The 19,940-nt window shown below is 36.5% G+C and overlaps 1 protein-coding gene across 1 annotated transcript in view; it reads left to right on the top strand.

Annotated features, from left to right (window-relative positions):
- GBE1 (glucan (1,4-alpha-), branching enzyme 1) overlaps window positions 1–19,940 on the top strand; it is a 158,917-nt gene that overhangs the window by 45,791 nt on the left and 93,186 nt on the right. The window contains exons 3-5 of the mRNA XM_014947262.1: window positions 271–386; window positions 15,895–16,020; window positions 17,497–17,632. Of these exons, the coding sequence (XP_014802748.1) occupies window positions 271–386; window positions 15,895–16,020; window positions 17,497–17,632 (378 nt within the window). The remainder of the gene's footprint in view (window positions 1–270; window positions 387–15,894; window positions 16,021–17,496; window positions 17,633–19,940) is intronic.

Here is a 19,940-nt window from a genome sequence, read left to right as displayed (position 1 = left end):
AGGGGGAGGAGGTGGTTTTGACCTTAATCTAAGAAGGTAAAGTAGAAATAATTTAATCGTTGTCAAATTAAAAGAGGAGTATGGTTTCCCAGTGAGGATCTTACACATTTTATTGAACCTCTTTTGAATATGTATGGTAGTATCAGATAAAAGTGTGTCTGCTGTCACTGATGTTTACTCTGAAAATGATGGAACATGCTGTTATACCTTTGCATTGTAATTGGATATGTTTTAACATAAATACACTTAGTAATATTTCTTATATTGTAGATGGCTGGAATCCATTTTCTCATCCATATAAGAAGATGGAGTATGGGAAGTGGGAATTGTTCATTCCACCTGGAGAAGATGGCAGTTCTCCTGTGCCCCATGGATCAAAGCTAAAGGTGTTGGTTCTAGACTTACTGTCTAATTCTCATAACCCTTCTTAATCATTTGTCCTTTTTGCTTAAATAATTTTATCTTTTTTGAATTTTTCTAAGAAGCAGAATCAGTTTATCTACTTGTGCAAACTGACCTCAATGAATGAAGCATTAACATCTTTGTGATGCTTAGGAAGAGGCATATGTGGATGAAATGTGGATATAGTGCATTGTATCATGATACAAGATGAAAACAGTACTTATGTATTGATAATTTGAAAAATAAGGATTAAGCAATGTATAGATGAAGTCTTTCTGTATTTGATGCAACTACTTGAGATTAAAATCCTATTCAAATCTTAATACCATGGTAACTTTTATGATCCTTTTAACCATGGCTTTTCAGGTGATTTCTTTGTTTTGCTTTAATGGTACATGTGATTTTGTAAAAATTCTGCCTGTTCTTTAAGAATTAAGGGTATTGAGCAGTAGGCTTAGGTGAAGTAAGTTTAACTAAGTACAGACACAGGGAAAGTTTAGTTGTATATGATCAGTTATATTGCATGAGTATCCATGAGCATAAAATCTTTTCTTCCAGGAATTAATGGAAAATTTCTTTGAACTATCAAATGCTACAGTTATTGCACTTAGTGTAGATATACATAATGACAACTAGATATCAGTAGGGTAGATTATTTCTAGGTGAGTACTGATTTCAGTCAGAGATGTACTTCTGAGAACTTGAATTGCTGCAGTCTGAGCTTGAATTCCAGAGTTACTGTATGCTAATCGGGGACAGTAATGAGTAGTTAAGGAAAGAAATGTACTGAAATCATCTGTAGACCAGGAAAATTAAGAAACTGGGAACATTTGTATAATACTACTATATTTTCAGGGCTCTCATCAACAAAAGTAACACACTGAAAAAATCCTCATTTTTCTGCTGAAAATCCGCTTAGGTAAACAAGAAATCTGCTGAAACAAAGATGCATAAAAATGCTCTGGAAATGCTTACTCAATGTGTGTGCTTATCTCTATGCTTTTTGTTATGGCCTATGAAATTATCCCAGTAATAAATATGGATAAATTTAAATTTAGGAATAATCATTCAAGGATGAGAAAGCTGGTTTTTATTTTACAGAGCAGGAAAGAAAACAGTTGTCTGCAACTCAGAAATGCAATGATTATGCAGTAATGTATGAGATTGCAGAATGGTTAGTTAATATTTTTCATGGTTGAGATGCAGGTTAGATTTTTGATTGTTGCTAAATTTACCATTTATGTTTTATCTACCACACTATTGAGCTTACTACTGTACTATATGCTATACTTAGTGTAGAGATAAGAGGTGTGAATGATGGAGGAGTGTTGATAATTATTAACATAATAGCAAACAGCATATATTCTTAAACATATTGGGGGAAAAAGAAGATTTTTTTTTTAAGATTTTTTTTTGTTTGTCTACCCATATAATCACTAATCATAATCTTCTATTTTTGAAGTAAGGTCTTCATAGTACTTTCTCTCTTTGCATTCACTACTTTCTTTGAAATGTGAACTCCAAAAAGCAAAGATTGCCTTGAGCATAATTTGTTTAGTATGCAGAATTTTTGACTACTGATTACTCATGGTACTGATGTATTAGTAAGATGATTTGCTGTAGTTGCTCTGAGTCTTCTGAAAAGCCATGAGACTCCTGCTGACAGAGCAGAATGTGAGTTCTGTTTCCTCTTTTTTTTTTTTCATTATTTCAGGTTTTCTTACTTTGACATTTCTTTAGTCATGCTTTAACATGGTCAGTTTTTTAAACAAAGATGTAAGCAGTTTTCACTAAGGCTGAAAATATGTGATTGCCAAACAGGCTCATGAAGCTGGACTGTTCTGTCTGCCTATGGATAGATTTGCTTTTGAGTGTGTATATTCTGGTCTTTAAAAAAAAAAAAAAAAAAAAAAAGATTTAGGAACTTGATTCACAAGTGTACATAATCATAATTGATGACTTCATCCATATGGAACTGCTCCCAGACTCAGCTGTAACTTTGCTGGTAATCTTTCATGACACTTTGTTTTTGTTCCATGGTGCCTATACAACTGAATCTAATACATCACGATGTGTACTTTCAGTGTATTTAGGTGATATAACTAACATGGAAAAAAGCCTTCAATTAAGGTAGTTCTAAAATGGTTATCAGTCACAAAAGCTGTAATGAGGTTGGAATATTCCACATGATAGGCATATGTGTTACCTGCATGTTAGAGCTGATCTTTTTATCCTTTCTTATTCCACTGTTGGGTTCAGAAAACTGCTGCTATTCTGTAAATTTTCTTTGAACTACGTGATTCTTCTAGATTATGATCGTTCCTAAATGCGTGTGTTCATAAACACGTGGATTTGTGTGGTAGAACATAGTTTTGCAGTTCTTTGTTCATGTAGAAGCTGAGAATATTGCATTGTCTTTAGATGGAAATTATTCTGCGGACTACAGAGTTAATGTTTAAATATACAGGCACTGTTGTCTGTGTGCACTAGACTATGCCACAAAAACTATTTCTTTTTGGCAATGAATGTATTCCCTTTTTTGCTTTACTAAAGAAGCATAAGGGGATTGCAGGCTTTAAGGTTTCTTTTACCAATATTATTCTTAAATATTTAAGCTAAAACAGACAACTTCAGACATTTATGCAGTGTCTTGATTAATCTGCTGGGGGGGAAAAGTCTCCTGCAGAAGGTCCTTATCTTAAGCTTCTGTCTAAACTGTTTTCATCTTTAGTTCTACACAGGCAAAAGCCAAGTTCTGAAATGGTGACAAGGTCATTCCTTTTAAATAAGTAATTTCTAAGCCAGAATGGGAAATGGATCGAGTGTAGCTGGTGACACTAATTTAGATCAGGTCACAAAATATTTTTGTAGGAAAATAAATGAGGAGCAGAGGTCAAACGTTTGCCTGTTTTTCAATAGTAGTAGGCTTGTCTACTGTAGCTGTTCAGGTGGTCTTCTCATAAGTAAATATAAACATTGAAGAAGGTAAGTAATTAAAAAACCTGCTATAGAACTTCTGATACATTTCTCTGTGAAAGGATGGGTGCTTATAACAGTTGAGTAGCTCCATTGTGGATTATGACATCCATCTACAAAATAAGATTACCTGCTAGAAAAGGGTATAATTTTTTTTTTTTCCCGTGGATCATTTGGGAGCTTACTGAGTTAAATGAACAAATACAGTTATAGTTGTGGTTGCATGGTGTTTGTGGTTTGAAACTTCTGACATACCTAATAAGCTGAGCACAGATTACAAAACCAAAATCCAAACTTTATGCTTTAATAAATTAAGCCTCTTTACCTGTCTGTCTGTATTCTAATGGGGGACAACTAAAGTTTCTGTAAGTGTTAGCACTTTTGCCATTCTAAAAGTGATGGCAGTTGAGGGGCAAGTGTGCTTATCTTTCATAATTGAAAACGACTGAATTCTTTCTTCTTTGCCAGAGTATTCTTAATTAACTCTATCACAGTATACAGCAAGCTTTTAGAAAAACTAACATGGACAGGCTTCTTTAGCAAGTCTTGTAGTGTGTGCAAGTGGGAGTTTAATTGGTGTTCCACTTTGTTCTATTGCTGTTGTTTTTTTTTAATTTCTATAAATGAGTTTTACAACTGCTTAAGATGCCTGTAAATAAGTTTTCACTGAAATCCGTAAGATCCTAACTTTAAAATAGTGTCAGTGAAGTTCAGGGGTGGTGACTACTGTTAAAAGTTGAGATCTGAGTATCTACGTTGGGGAACTTGCTTAATGTTCTTTATATATGCTAAAGAACAGCAGAGAAAATGCAGGACAATTGGGGACTAGAAGCAAATAAGAATTCAAACCTAGGTGAAAATTTCCAAATTCATGGCTAATGATCAAGTTCTAAAATATTTTCACATGGCTATATAATAGAAGATAATATCACTACTTCTAAAATATTGGCAATTATGATTGAGCTACCTGCTGCCCTTGAACACTGAATAGGAGATCTGTATAGTGAAACCACAAAGTTGTCTTCTGTTAGCTGGAGATGATATACTAGAATAGTAGTAATTATTCAGCTTTCTAGTAATGACAGTAGATATGTGATTTCTGAAATGACTTGACAAAATAAGAATTTTATATATTAGTAAATTTACTTGAGACTTCATCTGACAATATGCTGGGTGGGTCCATGAAATTAACACACTGTGTGCAACTAAATATCACTTGTATATCCATTAGCCTAGTTTAATGTAAGTGATTCTGGCTTATTTCTCCTGAGTTAAGAGTCAGGATCTCTGATGTCTCCATAATGCAACTTTTACCAAGAGTGAGGTAAAGATTAGGAAGTTGTGTGCAAAAATCTCAGTGACAAAATTTGTTAATCCCTTACTACATTTTTGAAGCCACGCGAATTAACTATAAATGGGTAGCTTTCTCAGATAACTTTTATGTAATTGAGCGTAGATAGACAAAAGAAAAAAGAAACCCTGTCTTAATTTTAATTGGGTCTTAACAGATCACTTCTGGGCACCATAGCAGCCTTCATAATTCCTCTGTGTATGCTGACAGAATTAGGGATGTACAGCTCAGGGAACAAATAATGTAAGTTTTTCCTGTAAAGGTCACATCAGAAAATGGTAGAAACTTTTAAAAAAGAAAACCTCTGTGTTCCATCATTTGTTAAATCTATATCCTTTCTTCCTCCACACATGTATGTCAGTGTGGATATACGCATTAAATCGTAAACTTTTTCATCTTGTATTGTAATGAGGTGATGAGATTTGACATCTCGTGCACTTGTTAACACAATATTATTCTATTGATATTCCACTCTGGCATGTTTGAGTGGTTTCAGTGATTGCTAAACAGTACCTATAGGTGCTAAGTTCAATACAAAATTGGGGCTGGCACAAAGAGGAGTACGTGCAAAATGTTTAAAAGTTCACTACTGCTTGACTAGTTTTTCGGTCCATAGGTACAACCCCTTTTTAATAGTAAAGACTGCAAAGGAGGCACTACTTTGAGTCAGAACACTAACAGATTAATCATGGTTGGAAGTACTTACAAGTATACTTGTATCCATAAGGTCCTGGGGAGAGGAAAGTTAGTTGTAAAGAATATTATTAAAATGTCATACTTACAGTTTTTACCACTGTATCCTATACTCTGTAGTAGATCTGCATGCTCTGTGTTTAACTTGTAAACCTTGAAAAGGAATCAAATATGGTGAGCAGGTGGGTTAATCAGTGTCAGGGAACCACTGTTAGTAAAATTCATCAAGTGTAATTACTGTCACTGATGAAGTGGATGGTGTTGCAGCTGACCCTACTTGTCATGAAGTCCAGCAGCATAGTATCAGACTGGCTTTGAGTTCAGATCTCATGCCCTTCAAGCAGTCTGCAGTCAAAACATGGAGGCGTTTTTAATGAGTATGTGGAAACTCGGGGGAACTTTTTAATAATGGGATAACAAGCTGGTGGTTAGGATGCTAGGCATAGAAGTGTTAAAGATGTGGTGGGTTTTCTGAAACATAAGATATAAATGTGTTATGTGCAGTCAGACAGCTTTTATAAAGGGAGTCTTAGGTACTCCTAGCAGAGGTATGAAACTTGATTCCAGTGCGAAGCTTCCTGAAGAAGTGTTCATTGTTTTCTTACATATACAAATATAAACACTTAAATGTTTCTTGTATACATGTCAGCTGGGGGAGCGGGGTATAGCCTTGTTCATAGTCTGTTAATTTCCATGTCATTTAAATTTCATGTCTTAAATGGTGTGTAGGATTTAAAAAATAATCACTAGGCTTACAAATATGAACAGTGAATGAAACAAGTGTTCTGCAGCATCATGATATATAACCTGTGTGCAAGAAGGAGCACATGTGGCCTTCCTGGCATTTGGAACTTTAGGGAATAGTTCTGAAGTCATCTAGCAGATATATTTCTAGACATCAGTGGTGCTGAATGGCAAGTAAAGCATTAGTTAAATCTGTGGCAAATACCCTTCGTGTTTCATTGTGAACCATGCAGGCAAGTTATTGTAGACTTCTCTAGGTTACAGTTTAGGTTTACTAGCAGGAAGAGTTGGGAGATGCATGGTCTCTTGACTTTGCCTGTTTGGCTTTGGTAAACAAGGTGCAACTACATGTGGACTCATAGGAGAGGTTGTAGCAGGGATGAAGCATTACAATGTACTGACTGTTGCTCTTTAGAGTCACTTTTTGCAGACTGTGCTCCGCACTTCAGAATATTCTTGCTTGGTTATTTTGGCAGGCTTACTTCTCCAGTGACTTGAAGATTGCAAAGATTCTTTGGTAGGAGGTTTTGCTATTTAAAAATATCTCCCTGTTAGTTTATCCATACAGAAGGCTAATTGTTTCAGTTTATATGAGGATTGTGTAAAGCAAAATGTGGTGTGGTTTGTTTTTTTTTGAGTAAGAGAGAGACTTAAAGGGATCTTGAAATGGAAATTGAAGTCTGAGAGTCCATATGAAGTACATATATACACTTCTGTGTGTTTTAGGGCAGCTGGTTTTGTTTTGAAGATAGGGCCACTAATTAGGTAAACCTTCAGACGCTCTTTTCAGTGTGACTTACAGGTACATACATCCTGATTTGCAGCTCTATTTGTAAAAAAATAGAGAATATTTTATGTCAAGGAGAAAGTGGAAGATGAACTTTACTATTCTAATGGACTTATTCCACACCTTAGATGCCTGAGTCTTGTCAGATGGAATCTGTACTGGCAACACAGCCAACACCAGAGCTGTTTGAGGAGAACTTCTCTGAGGTGTTATGACAAAGTATTCAAGGTATGCTGCTTCAGAATATCAGGAAGCAGTTAATTTAATGCACCTAACAATATGTGGAGAGGATCAGATGAGCTCATCCATGATGGATGACCTCAGAACAGAGGGAACATCATGATTCTGTGCTTTTTTATTATCCACCAAGAAGTGTGAACGAAGGTGTTAGGGTCTCTCGAATTGTTGGGTGGGGAGAGAACAGGAAGTGGAGGGAGAGAGCAGTGGAAGGACCATTTTGGGCTGCAGGCTACCCCAGTTATAAGACACCATGGGAGTATGTGACAAAATGGAGGTGCTGAGTGTGAACAGCCTCATCCCCAAAAGATGTCAGTTTGAAACAGCCATGAATGGGAGCATCAAAAAGTAAGCATGCTATGCCACAACCACCCAACTGCAAGGTGCATTATGCAGTAGTTGTCCTTTATACAAAGGCTTTATAGCTGAGGGTAAGTAATACTTAATGCTTGGGTGCCCCTATTACATACTTCAGCAGCTTCTTTTCTTCTTGACATGACTTGAAACAATTCTAATAAGTTACACTTATTATGTGTAATGTGCTTTATTATTATGGTTGCTTTTCAAACTGTGCTCTCCTACCCCAAGCCTCTCAGTTACATAATACATACATGAATGCTTTTATATTATGCATCCAAATTTTATAGTCTTTGAACTACATCACTGTTGTAGTTGCTTGATTTTGGTTAAATCACAGTGTGTGTTTGTGAAAGTATTTCTTGAACCCTATATTTTAGAGATTCCAGTTTTCCTTTGACTAAATACTATTTTGAAAGAGGTTTTAAAAATCTGGATTCCAGACTGAAAGAAAAATTTGAATGCTGTCCTGCAGCATAGGTACATGTGGTGTTTTCCTTTCTTAAAAGTAAACTGGCTGTCAATACCTAATAATGCCACCTTTGTGTAGCTAACAGTTATAAAGTCTATTGTTCTTCCTGTAGGAATCCATCACTTTTAGAATAGTGAAGTAGTGTCTACACTTGTGCCTACTGAAGTCTATCGGGAATGTTTCCATGTGGTATTGCTTTCATTTTAAACAATTCTCCTGTGGTTTTCTGGACTTTAACAGTTTGATTTCCCTATACTATTTTTATCTCTGTCTGTGTAGATATTTTTATGATAGCAGGTCACTGTCTCCATCTTTTGAATTTTTTAATATTCAAATAGATAATACAGTATTTTTGTTAGCATTTACTAATTTTGCTTAGTTTTTTAAGAAGCATGGAAATAGAAAAAAGAGCAAAAGCTTTCCTTTTTAATCTGATGTAGTAAACTAGTTAAACATGTTCTTACATTCTTTGTTGTAATTGAAATGCTTAATTCACAAATGGAGCTATATCTCCCTCTTTTGGAAAATCAAGGCATGACTTCATGACTTGGCTTCTTTCATATCTTGATTTTTTTTTTAATTTTTTTTTCCCCCTGAGGGAGATAAGAAGGGGAAAGAAAGGGGACCTGTGAACAAATATTTAATATCTGTAATAAGGATATAAGTTTAATAGCTGATGTGATGAAATATTTACAGAAAAATAATTTGCACAGCAAATATACCCCTCTCCCAATGGCGTGTGAATTGCACAGATTCCTCTGTGGAACTTTGTTAAATGTGTAAACCACCAGAGAAGTATTACTATGTGTCCAATAGCTAAGGAGTATTTTTTCAATATTTGATTGAAAAACTTGCCCCTTTAGCAGATTTCTTTGCCAGAAAATTGCTTGGAAGAAAAATCAAACAAAGCAGACAGCTTTGTCTTGACTGACTTGATTTTGACAGTAATCTTAAATTGATGAGGAAAAAAAGTTAGGGGGAGAGTTGGAGTAATGTGATTAGAGTGTTCTGTTACTTTTTCCAGTGTAACCAATTTGCAATTTAGGAAGGAGAATAGACTGGCAGAAGCAACACGCTGTCAGTTCTTGAAAAGAAGTTTCGGAAAGGTTTATACTCGATTCACTAGTTAGGAAATAACTTCAGTGACTGCAAGCACCTTGACAGATACGCTTGACTTCTTGGTTATTTGGAGCGGTAGGAATAGAGTATGGCGAAGTTTTTTCAGTGGAAGATGAATTCTGGAAAGATCTCCCATTTTCCACACCTCCCCCACTGATTTGGATAGGGAGCCCGTTTGGGGAGGTGCTCATGGCTAGGAGAAGCTGAGGTGTTGAACAACTAAAGCCTTTTTTTCCTGGTGCCTCTCCTGAGCTCAGTTAGGCCAGGGCTGTGCAGTAGCAAGAAGAGAAAGGCACTAGTGAGAAGCTGTGTTTGCTTCTTCATTCCTTGCCTTCTATTTCTGAGGCTGCTAAAAAGCAAATTGTTTTATCTGGTCTCTAAAATCTGCCAGGTTGAATGAGACAATTCCAGAATAAAGCTCTTAAATTTGGGATAGAAGCACAACGTTTTGTCAGGCTTTTGTATTTTTATCTAAATCTTCTTTAAGGCAAACTGTGTCAGGCAAGGAACTCTGAATTCTGTTCCTGGGTTCTGCAGCAGGTTGCATTATCTTACTGGAGAGTATTCTGCTGTGATCTCAAGCATTAAAATCCAAACATTCAAAACCCCTGCCTATAGCTTCTAAAGCTTCTCTTATGAACCAGTATTGATGTGTAGAAAAAGAATGATAATAGTTGCCTTGTGGTTTTCTCTATATGCATGGGGAAGGCAGGGCTGGTGATGTGTTTTTACTTCTGTAAATGGGCTCAATTTACATCATCTGCTGGCAAAAGATCGTCAGAACTGTGTATTCTGTCCTGGGTGCTAACCCTGGGATTGGATGCATTTTGCGGAAGTATACAACTAAGGTATACAGGGAAAGTTTTTTTCAACACATGGTAAAACTTCACTTCAGTTCCCTACTTCTGTAGCAGCTTGACGGGGTTGAGAGAAGGATGAACTAATAAAGAAAAAGCAATCTTGCTGTAGGATCACATTTCTATCAGTGACTTGATTGCAGGAACTGTCATTGAAACTAAACTGCATTTATGAAATGAAATGCAAGACCAGGTTTTATTACAGCCGCAATATGTCCCAAGTATGAAGTTTTGGAGAGATTAACTTTAATTAGTTCAGATTCTTTTATATTTTTACAAACTTGTAGTGCTTTCTCTTGGTTACCTTATTTTTGCAAAAGTAAAAATGTAAACTTTTCTTTGTCTACAGTGTATAATATGCTAAAAACCATCTTATTATGCAGGCAGTTGTTTTCCTTCCCATGCACTCTTAGAACAACTGAAGTGGGGGAAATACCTTGATCTTTAATTTTTAATAAATTTAATGTATTGAAAAAACCTTGTTATGTTATTGCAGTATCTAACACAAACTTCCTAGAGAGTATGTAATCCTGTCATGCTTTTAGGTTTTGTGTTTTCCTCTTGTATTCTTGTGACTTTTACATATGGATAATCTTGTCTCAGAAATGAATAAAGATGAAGCTAATGATATACTATAAATTGTAAAATATTGAAATAATAGCTTATTGCCCTTATGTAAATAACAAGTCCCTAACACTTCTGTATTTATATGAAAGCTAGTCCACTCCTATTATGTTAGCTGTTGTTGGTTTGATGGCCAATTTAATTTCATCGTTGTATTAAAAGCCACATATAGCAACAATCATTCCAAGTGCTTTCAAGCTATTAAAGTAATGAAATAATAATACAGTGTTTCAGAGCAGTTTATTGGCTTGCATATACTCATCAGTTATCTAGTTATCGCCTCCTCGTTTTCCTCTCCCCAACTCGAGTATAAATGACAAACCACTATATAACAAATTTCCTGAACTGCAAAAATATCAGTCTTAATTCTTAACTAGCATCTGCCAGATTATTTTTTTTTAAATGAAAATAAATATCTGAAAAATAAGCCATTCTGTGTTGATAATTCCTTATTTTTATTTCTAATGTTTGACCCTGTATCATAATGAGTGGAAACAGAGGCCGATGACTTATGAGAACACACTATAATGGAATATAATGCTCATGCATGGAATTAAAGTCTGCTTTAAATGCAGCAACCAAAAGCTGAAGGAGTTGGATGATAGGCAGAAGATTTGTCTGATCTTATATGTCATGGTCATTTGAATTATTGTCCCACATTGTTCTGAAGATCTGTTTATGTGTACACTGGAAGATGAGTTAGCCAAATGAAGCTGATATGAAGAGAAGATCAAGGTGGGCAAACACACACAAAGAGGGGGGATATTCATAAACACAGATTTAAAATGTGGTGTTTTATGGCCTGCTACTGTACAGTTTCATCTGTTGTAAGAATAGCACAACCATATTAAGTTCCATTTTACACATGGGTTTATATTTTTTATAAATTTACATTTGTGACTAAGCTTTCAAAGCTGTTACTTGCAAAACTTTCAGACTTTTTATTGTTATAGACGAATGAAGAAAAAATATGTGGCTTCTGTTCATAAAAAGCCAGCAAATTTCACTGAGTCACAGTAGGTTGGAAGTTGCCTGAAGGTAAATGCCAAATCTTCCTTTAAATGCCCTGAGACATCTAGAAGGGGCTGGCAGGTGCCCTCAGAGTGATGGTTCCTTCTTAACTGTAACAAACTGCTTTTGAGAGTTGTAAACATCATCAAAACATACCTGTAAATGCTCTACTTAGTTTTATCCTACCGCTCACTCCCCACTTCATAAATTCCCTGCAGACTTGAAACACATTGTCACTTTGATTGTAAGATTTAGGTCTTACTTTCTGCGGTCCAGCATTTTGAAAATTGGAATGCACCTTTGCATACCAGTCTTTACATATTTTCAAGGCTGGCCATTGTTGGCTATATGCTTATTCTTATTACAACTGTATGTTTCAGTTTTTCTAGGCTTTTTTTTTTAATTCAGGTTTTTAATTCAGGTCTGAAAGTTCTTCCTTAAAATTTTTGAGAAGCACAGGCATACCTGTATTTGTTTTATTATGACAGTAACAATGTAGAGCCATAAATAAGTGGTGCTAATCACTCCTTTCCAAAACGTTCAGCACACAAGTTTAGCACACAAAACCACTGCAATTAGGGCACTGGATTTCATAGATGAGTACACCAAGGTAGTCAAAAGATGTCCTGGTGATCTGAGGTTTAAGGTGTCAATGCTGCTGAAGTGATTTTTATTTGTGGCAATTAGGAATTTGGCTGTGAAAGTGGTTAGGAAGTTGTACAAGTTCCTATAAAAGTCTTTCAGTTCGTGAAAAGTCTAACCAATCAACTTGACACTGATGCTTTGAATAAAAGAGAAAATATTATTTAAACAAAATGGCTTCTGAAAAACTGTTAAATCAGGTGCACTGATGCCTCAGAAATAAGGGGAAATATTGTCCAGTTGCGTCGAGTAACTATGGAACAGTAAAAATTCTTACATGATTTCAGAAGGATGGGATGCAGAGAGATGCTGCACATCTTAATTAACTGTAACTGTAGATGTGTGGGTTAAAAAAAAAGTGAAATAACTGGTTACTCATTTAAATGTGTTTCTAATCTGTTTTTCTTAAAAACAGATTTTTCATTGCTTAATGCACTAAATTAAAGACTACGCATGATTGGTTTTATTATTTCATAATAAATAACCTCTTTCCCCCCTCCAGTATCATCTTTGGATTAAACCAGTACTACATCTAATTAAATAATGTTCTGAATTTAGATAAATTACTTCATATTTCTTAAAATGTGCCCACCTCATAAGCCTGTATAGTATAAATTACACTAGACTATTAGAGAAAAAGGAATGCTCACTTGAGTAGCTAGGTATGGTTATTATATGCAGTAATTATCTTATTTTTGTGATGGGTAAATTGGAAAAATTAGTTGAACAATAGCATCATCAGAAGTGTGATATCAAAGAGGAGATAATTTTTATTATTTTTAAGAGTAACTTGCGAATTGTCCATGCTATCAGCCTGGAAGATCTTCATAGTGTTGATATAATTTGCAGAAGTACTCTTTTGGCCAGCTTTGCTAGCACAGTTGACGGAAGAAATTTTCCATACAACTGGATAGTATTTTTAATAACTTTTCTTAGCTTTTTCTGCTTAAGTGGTTAGTCTCAATTACTTCTTAAAATCCCATTTTGACTTGTCAGAGCTATAATATATGCTGAGAGACATAGCAATCGTACTTCATTGCTTTACCAACTTCCATTAACTTACTCTGTATACATATTTTCATCTTACTTTCTCCTGCAGCTGGCTTGAGGATAGAGAAAATCTATCAAAATAATGAAAGACACTTGCCACAGGTGAAAAGGCAATTCTTTGATAATTGTCATCTTCTAGGCTACTTGTTAGGAATTGAGAGTAAAGAAAAGTCACTTTCCCCCCTTATTTTTTTAATTAAAAAAAAGCTCAACACCACTCCTACTTCACCCCACCCCTTTTCACATGAGGCTTCTTATGAAAGAGCTTCTTGCTCTCCTTGCAAAAAAAAAAAAAAAAACATTTATAAATTATGAAGGTGCAGGAACAAGCTTGTCTCACAACCCTGTCATCAACTGCCCAGCTGTGGTAGGAGCAGGAGGACACACAACTCCCCCAGCATGGATCAGGAGTACCAACACATCAGAAAAAGGCAACTGCTAAATAACATTTTTCTTTGCATCCCTACCAAGTCTTTTGTAAGGGGCTATTTCTGCCCAAGCTGCATATAAATTTTATGTTGTTAGTAGATTGATGCTGTCTCGCTTCATCTGCACAGTGCTTCATGCCAAAACCATGAAACTGCAGGACTTCAGTCATAAAGAAAAAAAATTATCAATAAGCCTGGGCAGCTTGTGACGCTTAGTGACAGATTTTCACTGCCTGTATGGCTATATTTTAAATTAGACAAAAATAGTTAACACCGCACTTGCATGCAAAAAGAAGTCATCTGCTTCTTATCTAATGTGTAATTCAATAATTCCTATAATTGATCTTCATTGACAGTTTATGCAAGCTCACTCACCCACACTGCACATATTGTGCTTCCTGACATAATTCCCAACATAGACTATGATATTTCAACAGAGGAAGCTTGTTAAATCAGGTCAAACAAAATAAAGAATCAGAATCTGCTGCAAGTCCTTGCAGCTGTCTGTCTTTTTACCCTCTCCTTCCCCTTTCTCCCCTCAAAAAAAAAAAAAAAAAGCCCCCCCCAACATCCAACCATCAACTTAACAAAAGCATAATGAAGAATTTCAGGACTTCCCTTGCTTGTACATTTCTGGGTTCTAAATGTGCAAACCTTCTGTGTTATTGTTTTAATGGCAGCCAAAATACCAAGCGAAACCAGAGTGATGCTGTTCCTTCTGCACTGAGGAATGGGTGAGGTAGGGTAGGGTGAGATGAGAGAGGTGAAGCAGGATTCTTTCTGCATCTCAAGAAGAAAGGCTTGACAATTGGCTTCATAGCATAACCGCTTTAATTAAAATAAGAGGAGAAATACTGATCATGAGCAAGTCACTTTCAAATGCTGGGCACCCTGCATTAGCATGGTATCAGACAGTGCCCTGGTAAGTTTTTTGCCATGGCATGCTGTCTGAAGCAGATCCCGTTCTTGGAGAGAAGCTCTCCCTTTTGGTCATTCAAACTCATGTATGTTTCCTTATAAGGCAAGACTATGTGGGTGGTGTAGTTGCTGGTACTGCAGGTCTCTCTCTTATGCTGAGATGGGTGAGGTTGTCCTGCAGCCAAGGGACATGTGCAGCGCAGCATGGACCTGTTGTCTGGAACTCTTAAATGTGCAACAGTCTTCCATTGAGCAAAACTACTTTCCATCCCTTGATTCTCATATCCTTTCTCAAGGGTATTTTGTAAGTTACAGATTACATTAATTACTCAGTAGAGCACAGGTGGCTTGTTCAAGATCACCAACTCTTCAAATACAGTGTCTTCTGCAAGGTCCTGGTTCAGTGTTATCCTGGTAATTATTTCAATTTTGCTTTTTTTGTGTGAAATTATAATACTCCAAAAGGCTCCTAGGTCTGTTGCATTTGGTCACTCTTTCTGGTGAAGTTTTATGAGCTTTTTGAAGGAATTGAAAAGGATGGGCCTTATCGTCTCTTATTATAAGCTAGAAGAAACCAAATGCAGAAAGTAAAATCAATAATAATATTTTTATCATTAGAATGATGAAGGGATTCAGAGAAACTGAAAGGCAGCAAAATAAACTCAGTTATTTAAATTTTACTCTTTTTCCCTTTTCTTGACTTGAAAGCTGTCTTGTGCTGCTTGTGTTGATTTGTGGTTCTGGTCTATATGATATTGGTCAGGACTCATAGAGTATAGAAAATAAGAGGGAATTAAGATAGTAAAACTGGCTTACTGGATTGTTTGCCAAGTAAACAAATCAGAGTTCTCATCTTGGTGGCATTATACTGCATGTCTGTTTAAATTCATAAGAATGTGGTGGGAAAATAGCAATGACAGGGGAAATTAGGGAACCTAATAGTAACTCATTTGGGAAGGCTCTTTCTCCCAGAAGCTTACATATATATCCTTACCTTTCAGCTCCTGCTTGTGAACAATGCTCCTTTGTCTGACATACCTGGTTTGCTATCCCTTTGTAAATCATCTCTGTGAAGAGGGTCATTCTTCCTTGTCTTGACTTGCATTGTATATTTGTGTGTTCTTTAAATTTCTGTGGTGTACTATTTCGTTCTCCACTATTGTTTACATAGGAAGTGTAATATGAATTATATATGACTGCATGCTTGTGTTGTGGTTATTTCATAGGTGGTGATTCGTGCTCAAAATGGCGAACTCCTCTATCGTATTTCACCTTGGGCAAGATATGTAGTCCGTGACGAAGACAAAGTAAATTACGATTGGGTACACTGGAGCCCACCGCAGTCATATATAGTAAGGTTTAAATATTCTTTTTAAAAGGTGTATAAAACCATCTAACATGTTATCTTTCCATTGTTGTTTGGAAGAAAAAAAAAAAAGTTTTTCCATGAAAAGTGGGTAGCAAACTAGTTAAAGTAGCTACCTGAGACATGAAGGGTTTTTATTCATGGCTTTGACAACAAGTGACTTTAACGATGGATGTTGTTGAGCTACTTTTTCAGTCTCCCATATAGTGTCTTAAACAATAGTTACCCGTTAAAGCTGTATTTTAACCTTAGCTTCCCACATGCTAGGCAGGTTCGATAACTATTCCAGGACTAGACAGCCCTTCCTGGTACAGAGGAGAGCAGGGAATTATCAGAATTGGGTTTAAGACTTAATTAGCAGCAAATACAAAGTTTAGTACTCCAATAATAAGTCAATGCTGTATGAAGTCAGAAAAAACTTTCAAAAGTAAGGTGCTCATGTACCTTACAAAAATCCTAGTTTTTTATATCAGGACAATATCAAGACAAGTCCTAGTTTTGTACATCAGGAAAATGCATTTATTGATTTTTAAAGCCCTCTTACTTCTCATGCACTGCTATAAGGAGGGGGACTCTTTACATAATACATGGAAATTACCCTAGGAGAAGATTCAGAAACTTCAGGCTGAGTGCTATGATTTCATATGGTTACAATTTTTGGTGTTTTCTCTATAACATGGAATGCTGCATACCATTTTTAGTAGCTGCAACCTCTGTTTTGAGTTAAATTTTAGCACCCACCTGAAATTAAGAAGCATCTGCTTGATCAAGAAAGGGTAACTTGCATGGAAAATCTCTTTAAAAACAAAACAAAACACAAAACCCTATTGTTACATAATATACAGTAACTTTCTTATTTAGTTTTATATTTTGTATGAATTTAGTGACCTACTCTTTGTCTATGATGCTGTATGATACCTAGATTCTCTGTAAGAGGAGGAATGGGGAGGTAGTTGGAAATGCCTATGACTTAGAGTGAAATGGAGATGAGAACATTTAGGGTGCAGACAAGGCCTTACAGAGTTAAGTCAGAAAAAAAAAAATTGGGTCCTTTTATGAATAGGAGAGCAACTTCAAATACCTGCAAAAAGCAGATATGTTTTAAAAATAAAAACCTATATTTCTGTTGTCATCTTTTATTTTCAAACAAGCTTCATAGTGGTTCAGAAGAACTTTATAGTGTAATGGCTGCTATAAGTTTATACGTGTCAGCGTAACTTAAAAAGGGTATAAGAAAAGTGTTGAATCATGAATGTCCAGTTTCTTGTTCATTAAGAATATTAGTTTGAAATAGACATTTGTTTTAACAGTTTAGAATGCTTAATTACTTCTGAAATGTTTGTGCTTTTAGAGGAAAACAAAGCAAACCTCCAATTGTTTTTCATCTTGTGCAAATTATGTGATTGCGACAACACTTCTAAGCTGTTGTATCCTGACAACAACTGTTTTTTTTTCCTTATAGCATAAGCATCCTTCCCCCAAGAGACTAAAAAGCCTAAGAATCTATGAATCTCATGTGGGGATTGCTTCCCCAGAAGGGAAAGTAGCTTCTTATAAAAACTTCACATACAATGTACTGCCTAGGGTAAAGGATCTTGGTAAGTAATAACAGAGATACTTGCAGAGATAAAATTTTTATGTGCCTGTGCTCTTATTAGAAAAGATAATTATCCAGTGTCTATAGGTCTTTTGCATTTTCAGATTACACATACTATAAAAATAGATTCTTAGGGCAGCGAGAATTATAAACAAGTTAAATCTATGGAGAAGAAACAAAGACAGAAATAGGATATTTGACACTGTGTCCCATAACATCCTCAGAGGATGTGGGAAATGTGGGTTAGATGAGAAGACATTGAGATGGATTGAGAACTGGCTGAAGGTCAGAGCTCAGAGGATTGTGATTGGTGGTGCAGAGTCCAGTTGGAGGCCTGTAACTAGCGGTGTTCCCCAGGGATCATTATTCCCCAAGGATCAGTACTGGGTCTGGTCTTGTTCAAAATACTCATCAGCAACCTGAATGAGGGGACAGAGCGTGCTCTTAGCAAATTTGCTGATGATACAAAACTTGGAGTAGTGGCTGACACACTAGGAGGCTGTGCTGCCATTCAGCAAGACCTGGACAGGCTAGAGAGTTGGACGGTGAAGAACCAAATGAAGTTCAACCAGGGCAAGTGCAGGGTCCTGTACCTGTAGAGGAATAATCCCATACATCAGTACAGGTTAGTGACTGACCTGCTGGAAAGCAGCTCTGTAGAGAGACTGACCTTGGAGTACTGGTGGACAATGAGTTGACCATGAGCCAGCAATGCGCCCTTGTGGCCAAGAAGGCCAATGGTCTCCTGGAGTGCATTAAAAAGAGTGTGGCCAGCAGGTCAAGGGAGGTCATCCTCCCCCTCTACTCTGCCCTGGTGAGGCCACATCTGGAGAGCTGTGTCCAGTTCTGGACCCTCCAGTTCAGGGAAGACAGGGAGCTACTGGTCCAGTGGAGGGCTACAAAGATGATCAAGGGAGTGGAGCACCTCTCTTATGAGGAAAGGCTAAGAGACCTGGGTCTGTTTAACCTGGAGAAGAGTGAGAGGGGATCTTGTCAATGCTTATAAATATCTAAAGAGTGGGTGCCAAGAGAATGGGGTCAGGCTCTTTTCAGTGGTGCCCTGTGACAGGACAAGGGGCAATGGACACAAGCTGGAACACAGGAAGTTCCATCTGAACATGTGGAAAAACATCTTTACTTTGAGGGTGGCAGAGCACTAGAGCAGGCTGCCCAGAGAGTTTGTGGAGTCTCCTTCTCTGGAGATATTCAAAACTCATCTGGGTGCGTTCCTGTCCAGCCTATTCTAGGTGAACCTGCTTGGGCAGTGGGGTTGGACTAGATCTCTGAAGGTCCCTTCCAACTCCTACCATTCTGTAGTATGTGAATCAAAATCCATTCCACGTATTTTAAACAAAATGGGATTGCAAAAGCCTAGATAAATATTGCAGACACTTTGCTTTTGGTATGGTTTCTTTTCAATTGAAAAAGTATCTGTTTTTGTGAGATGGTCCTCAGAAAATACTATGTTCTTAATTGGTTCTGCTAACGTAAATCTTCATTCTAAGGAAAGTCAAAGAAATACCTGGATAGAAAGTATTTTCCTTTCTGTTTTCTAGAATGTGTACTAAACTTCTTATCCCTGAACAGTTGCTATGAAGTATCAGAATATAGAAAATTTAAATCCTCTTTTAGAAAAGAACTTCTAGTATATTGGAGGGGATGTATGAAACAGCTGGCATCATTATCTCAGGAAGCATAGCAAAACTGTTCACCTTGATTTCTCTTTGATTATTTTTTTTCTGTGGTGTTTTTGCACTGTTTCTATAATGGACAATACTAGAACTTGCTGGCTTTTACTGCCCTGTGATGAAATATGTTTTGTTACGCTCAACTGTAAAATAATCCTGACATCCGTGGCTGAGATCTCTGGATTGTGGCTGTGCTTATATGTTGTTTGATTTATTTTTTTATTTATCAGAGTGCCCAAAGAGCCATACGTTTTCCTTGTAGGTTTACCTGTTAAATCAGTGTTTCATAGAATGTGACTTTTTGCCTTTCTATAAAGTTGAGCTTGCAGGTGAAATGAGGGAGTTTGTGTATCTAGAGGCCCTCAACAAAAAGTATGTTTGGATGCCATGTTACGTATCTGTGAGTCTTTCCTTACTGCCAAAGAATTTAAGTTGTTCCAGGATGCTAAGAAGTTTAACAGAATTATGAAAGCTTTTTGCTTTACCTGCAGATTTTTCCGTAGGGAGGACTAATGTCATGAAAAGGCCCACCACAATAAAAGCAATATCAGATTTAGGTAGAGTATACTGAAATGATAGATAATGTTCATTGTTATTTATATTAAGTAAACAGTTTGGGCA

The sequence above is a fragment of the Calidris pugnax genome, unplaced genomic scaffold (assembly GCF_001431845.1).
Source record: "Calidris pugnax isolate Ruff unplaced genomic scaffold, ASM143184v1 scaffold95, whole genome shotgun sequence".
NCBI classification, from domain to species: Eukaryota; Metazoa; Chordata; class Aves; order Charadriiformes; family Scolopacidae; genus Calidris; species Calidris pugnax.
This window is presented reverse-complemented; position numbering and strand designations above follow the sequence as displayed.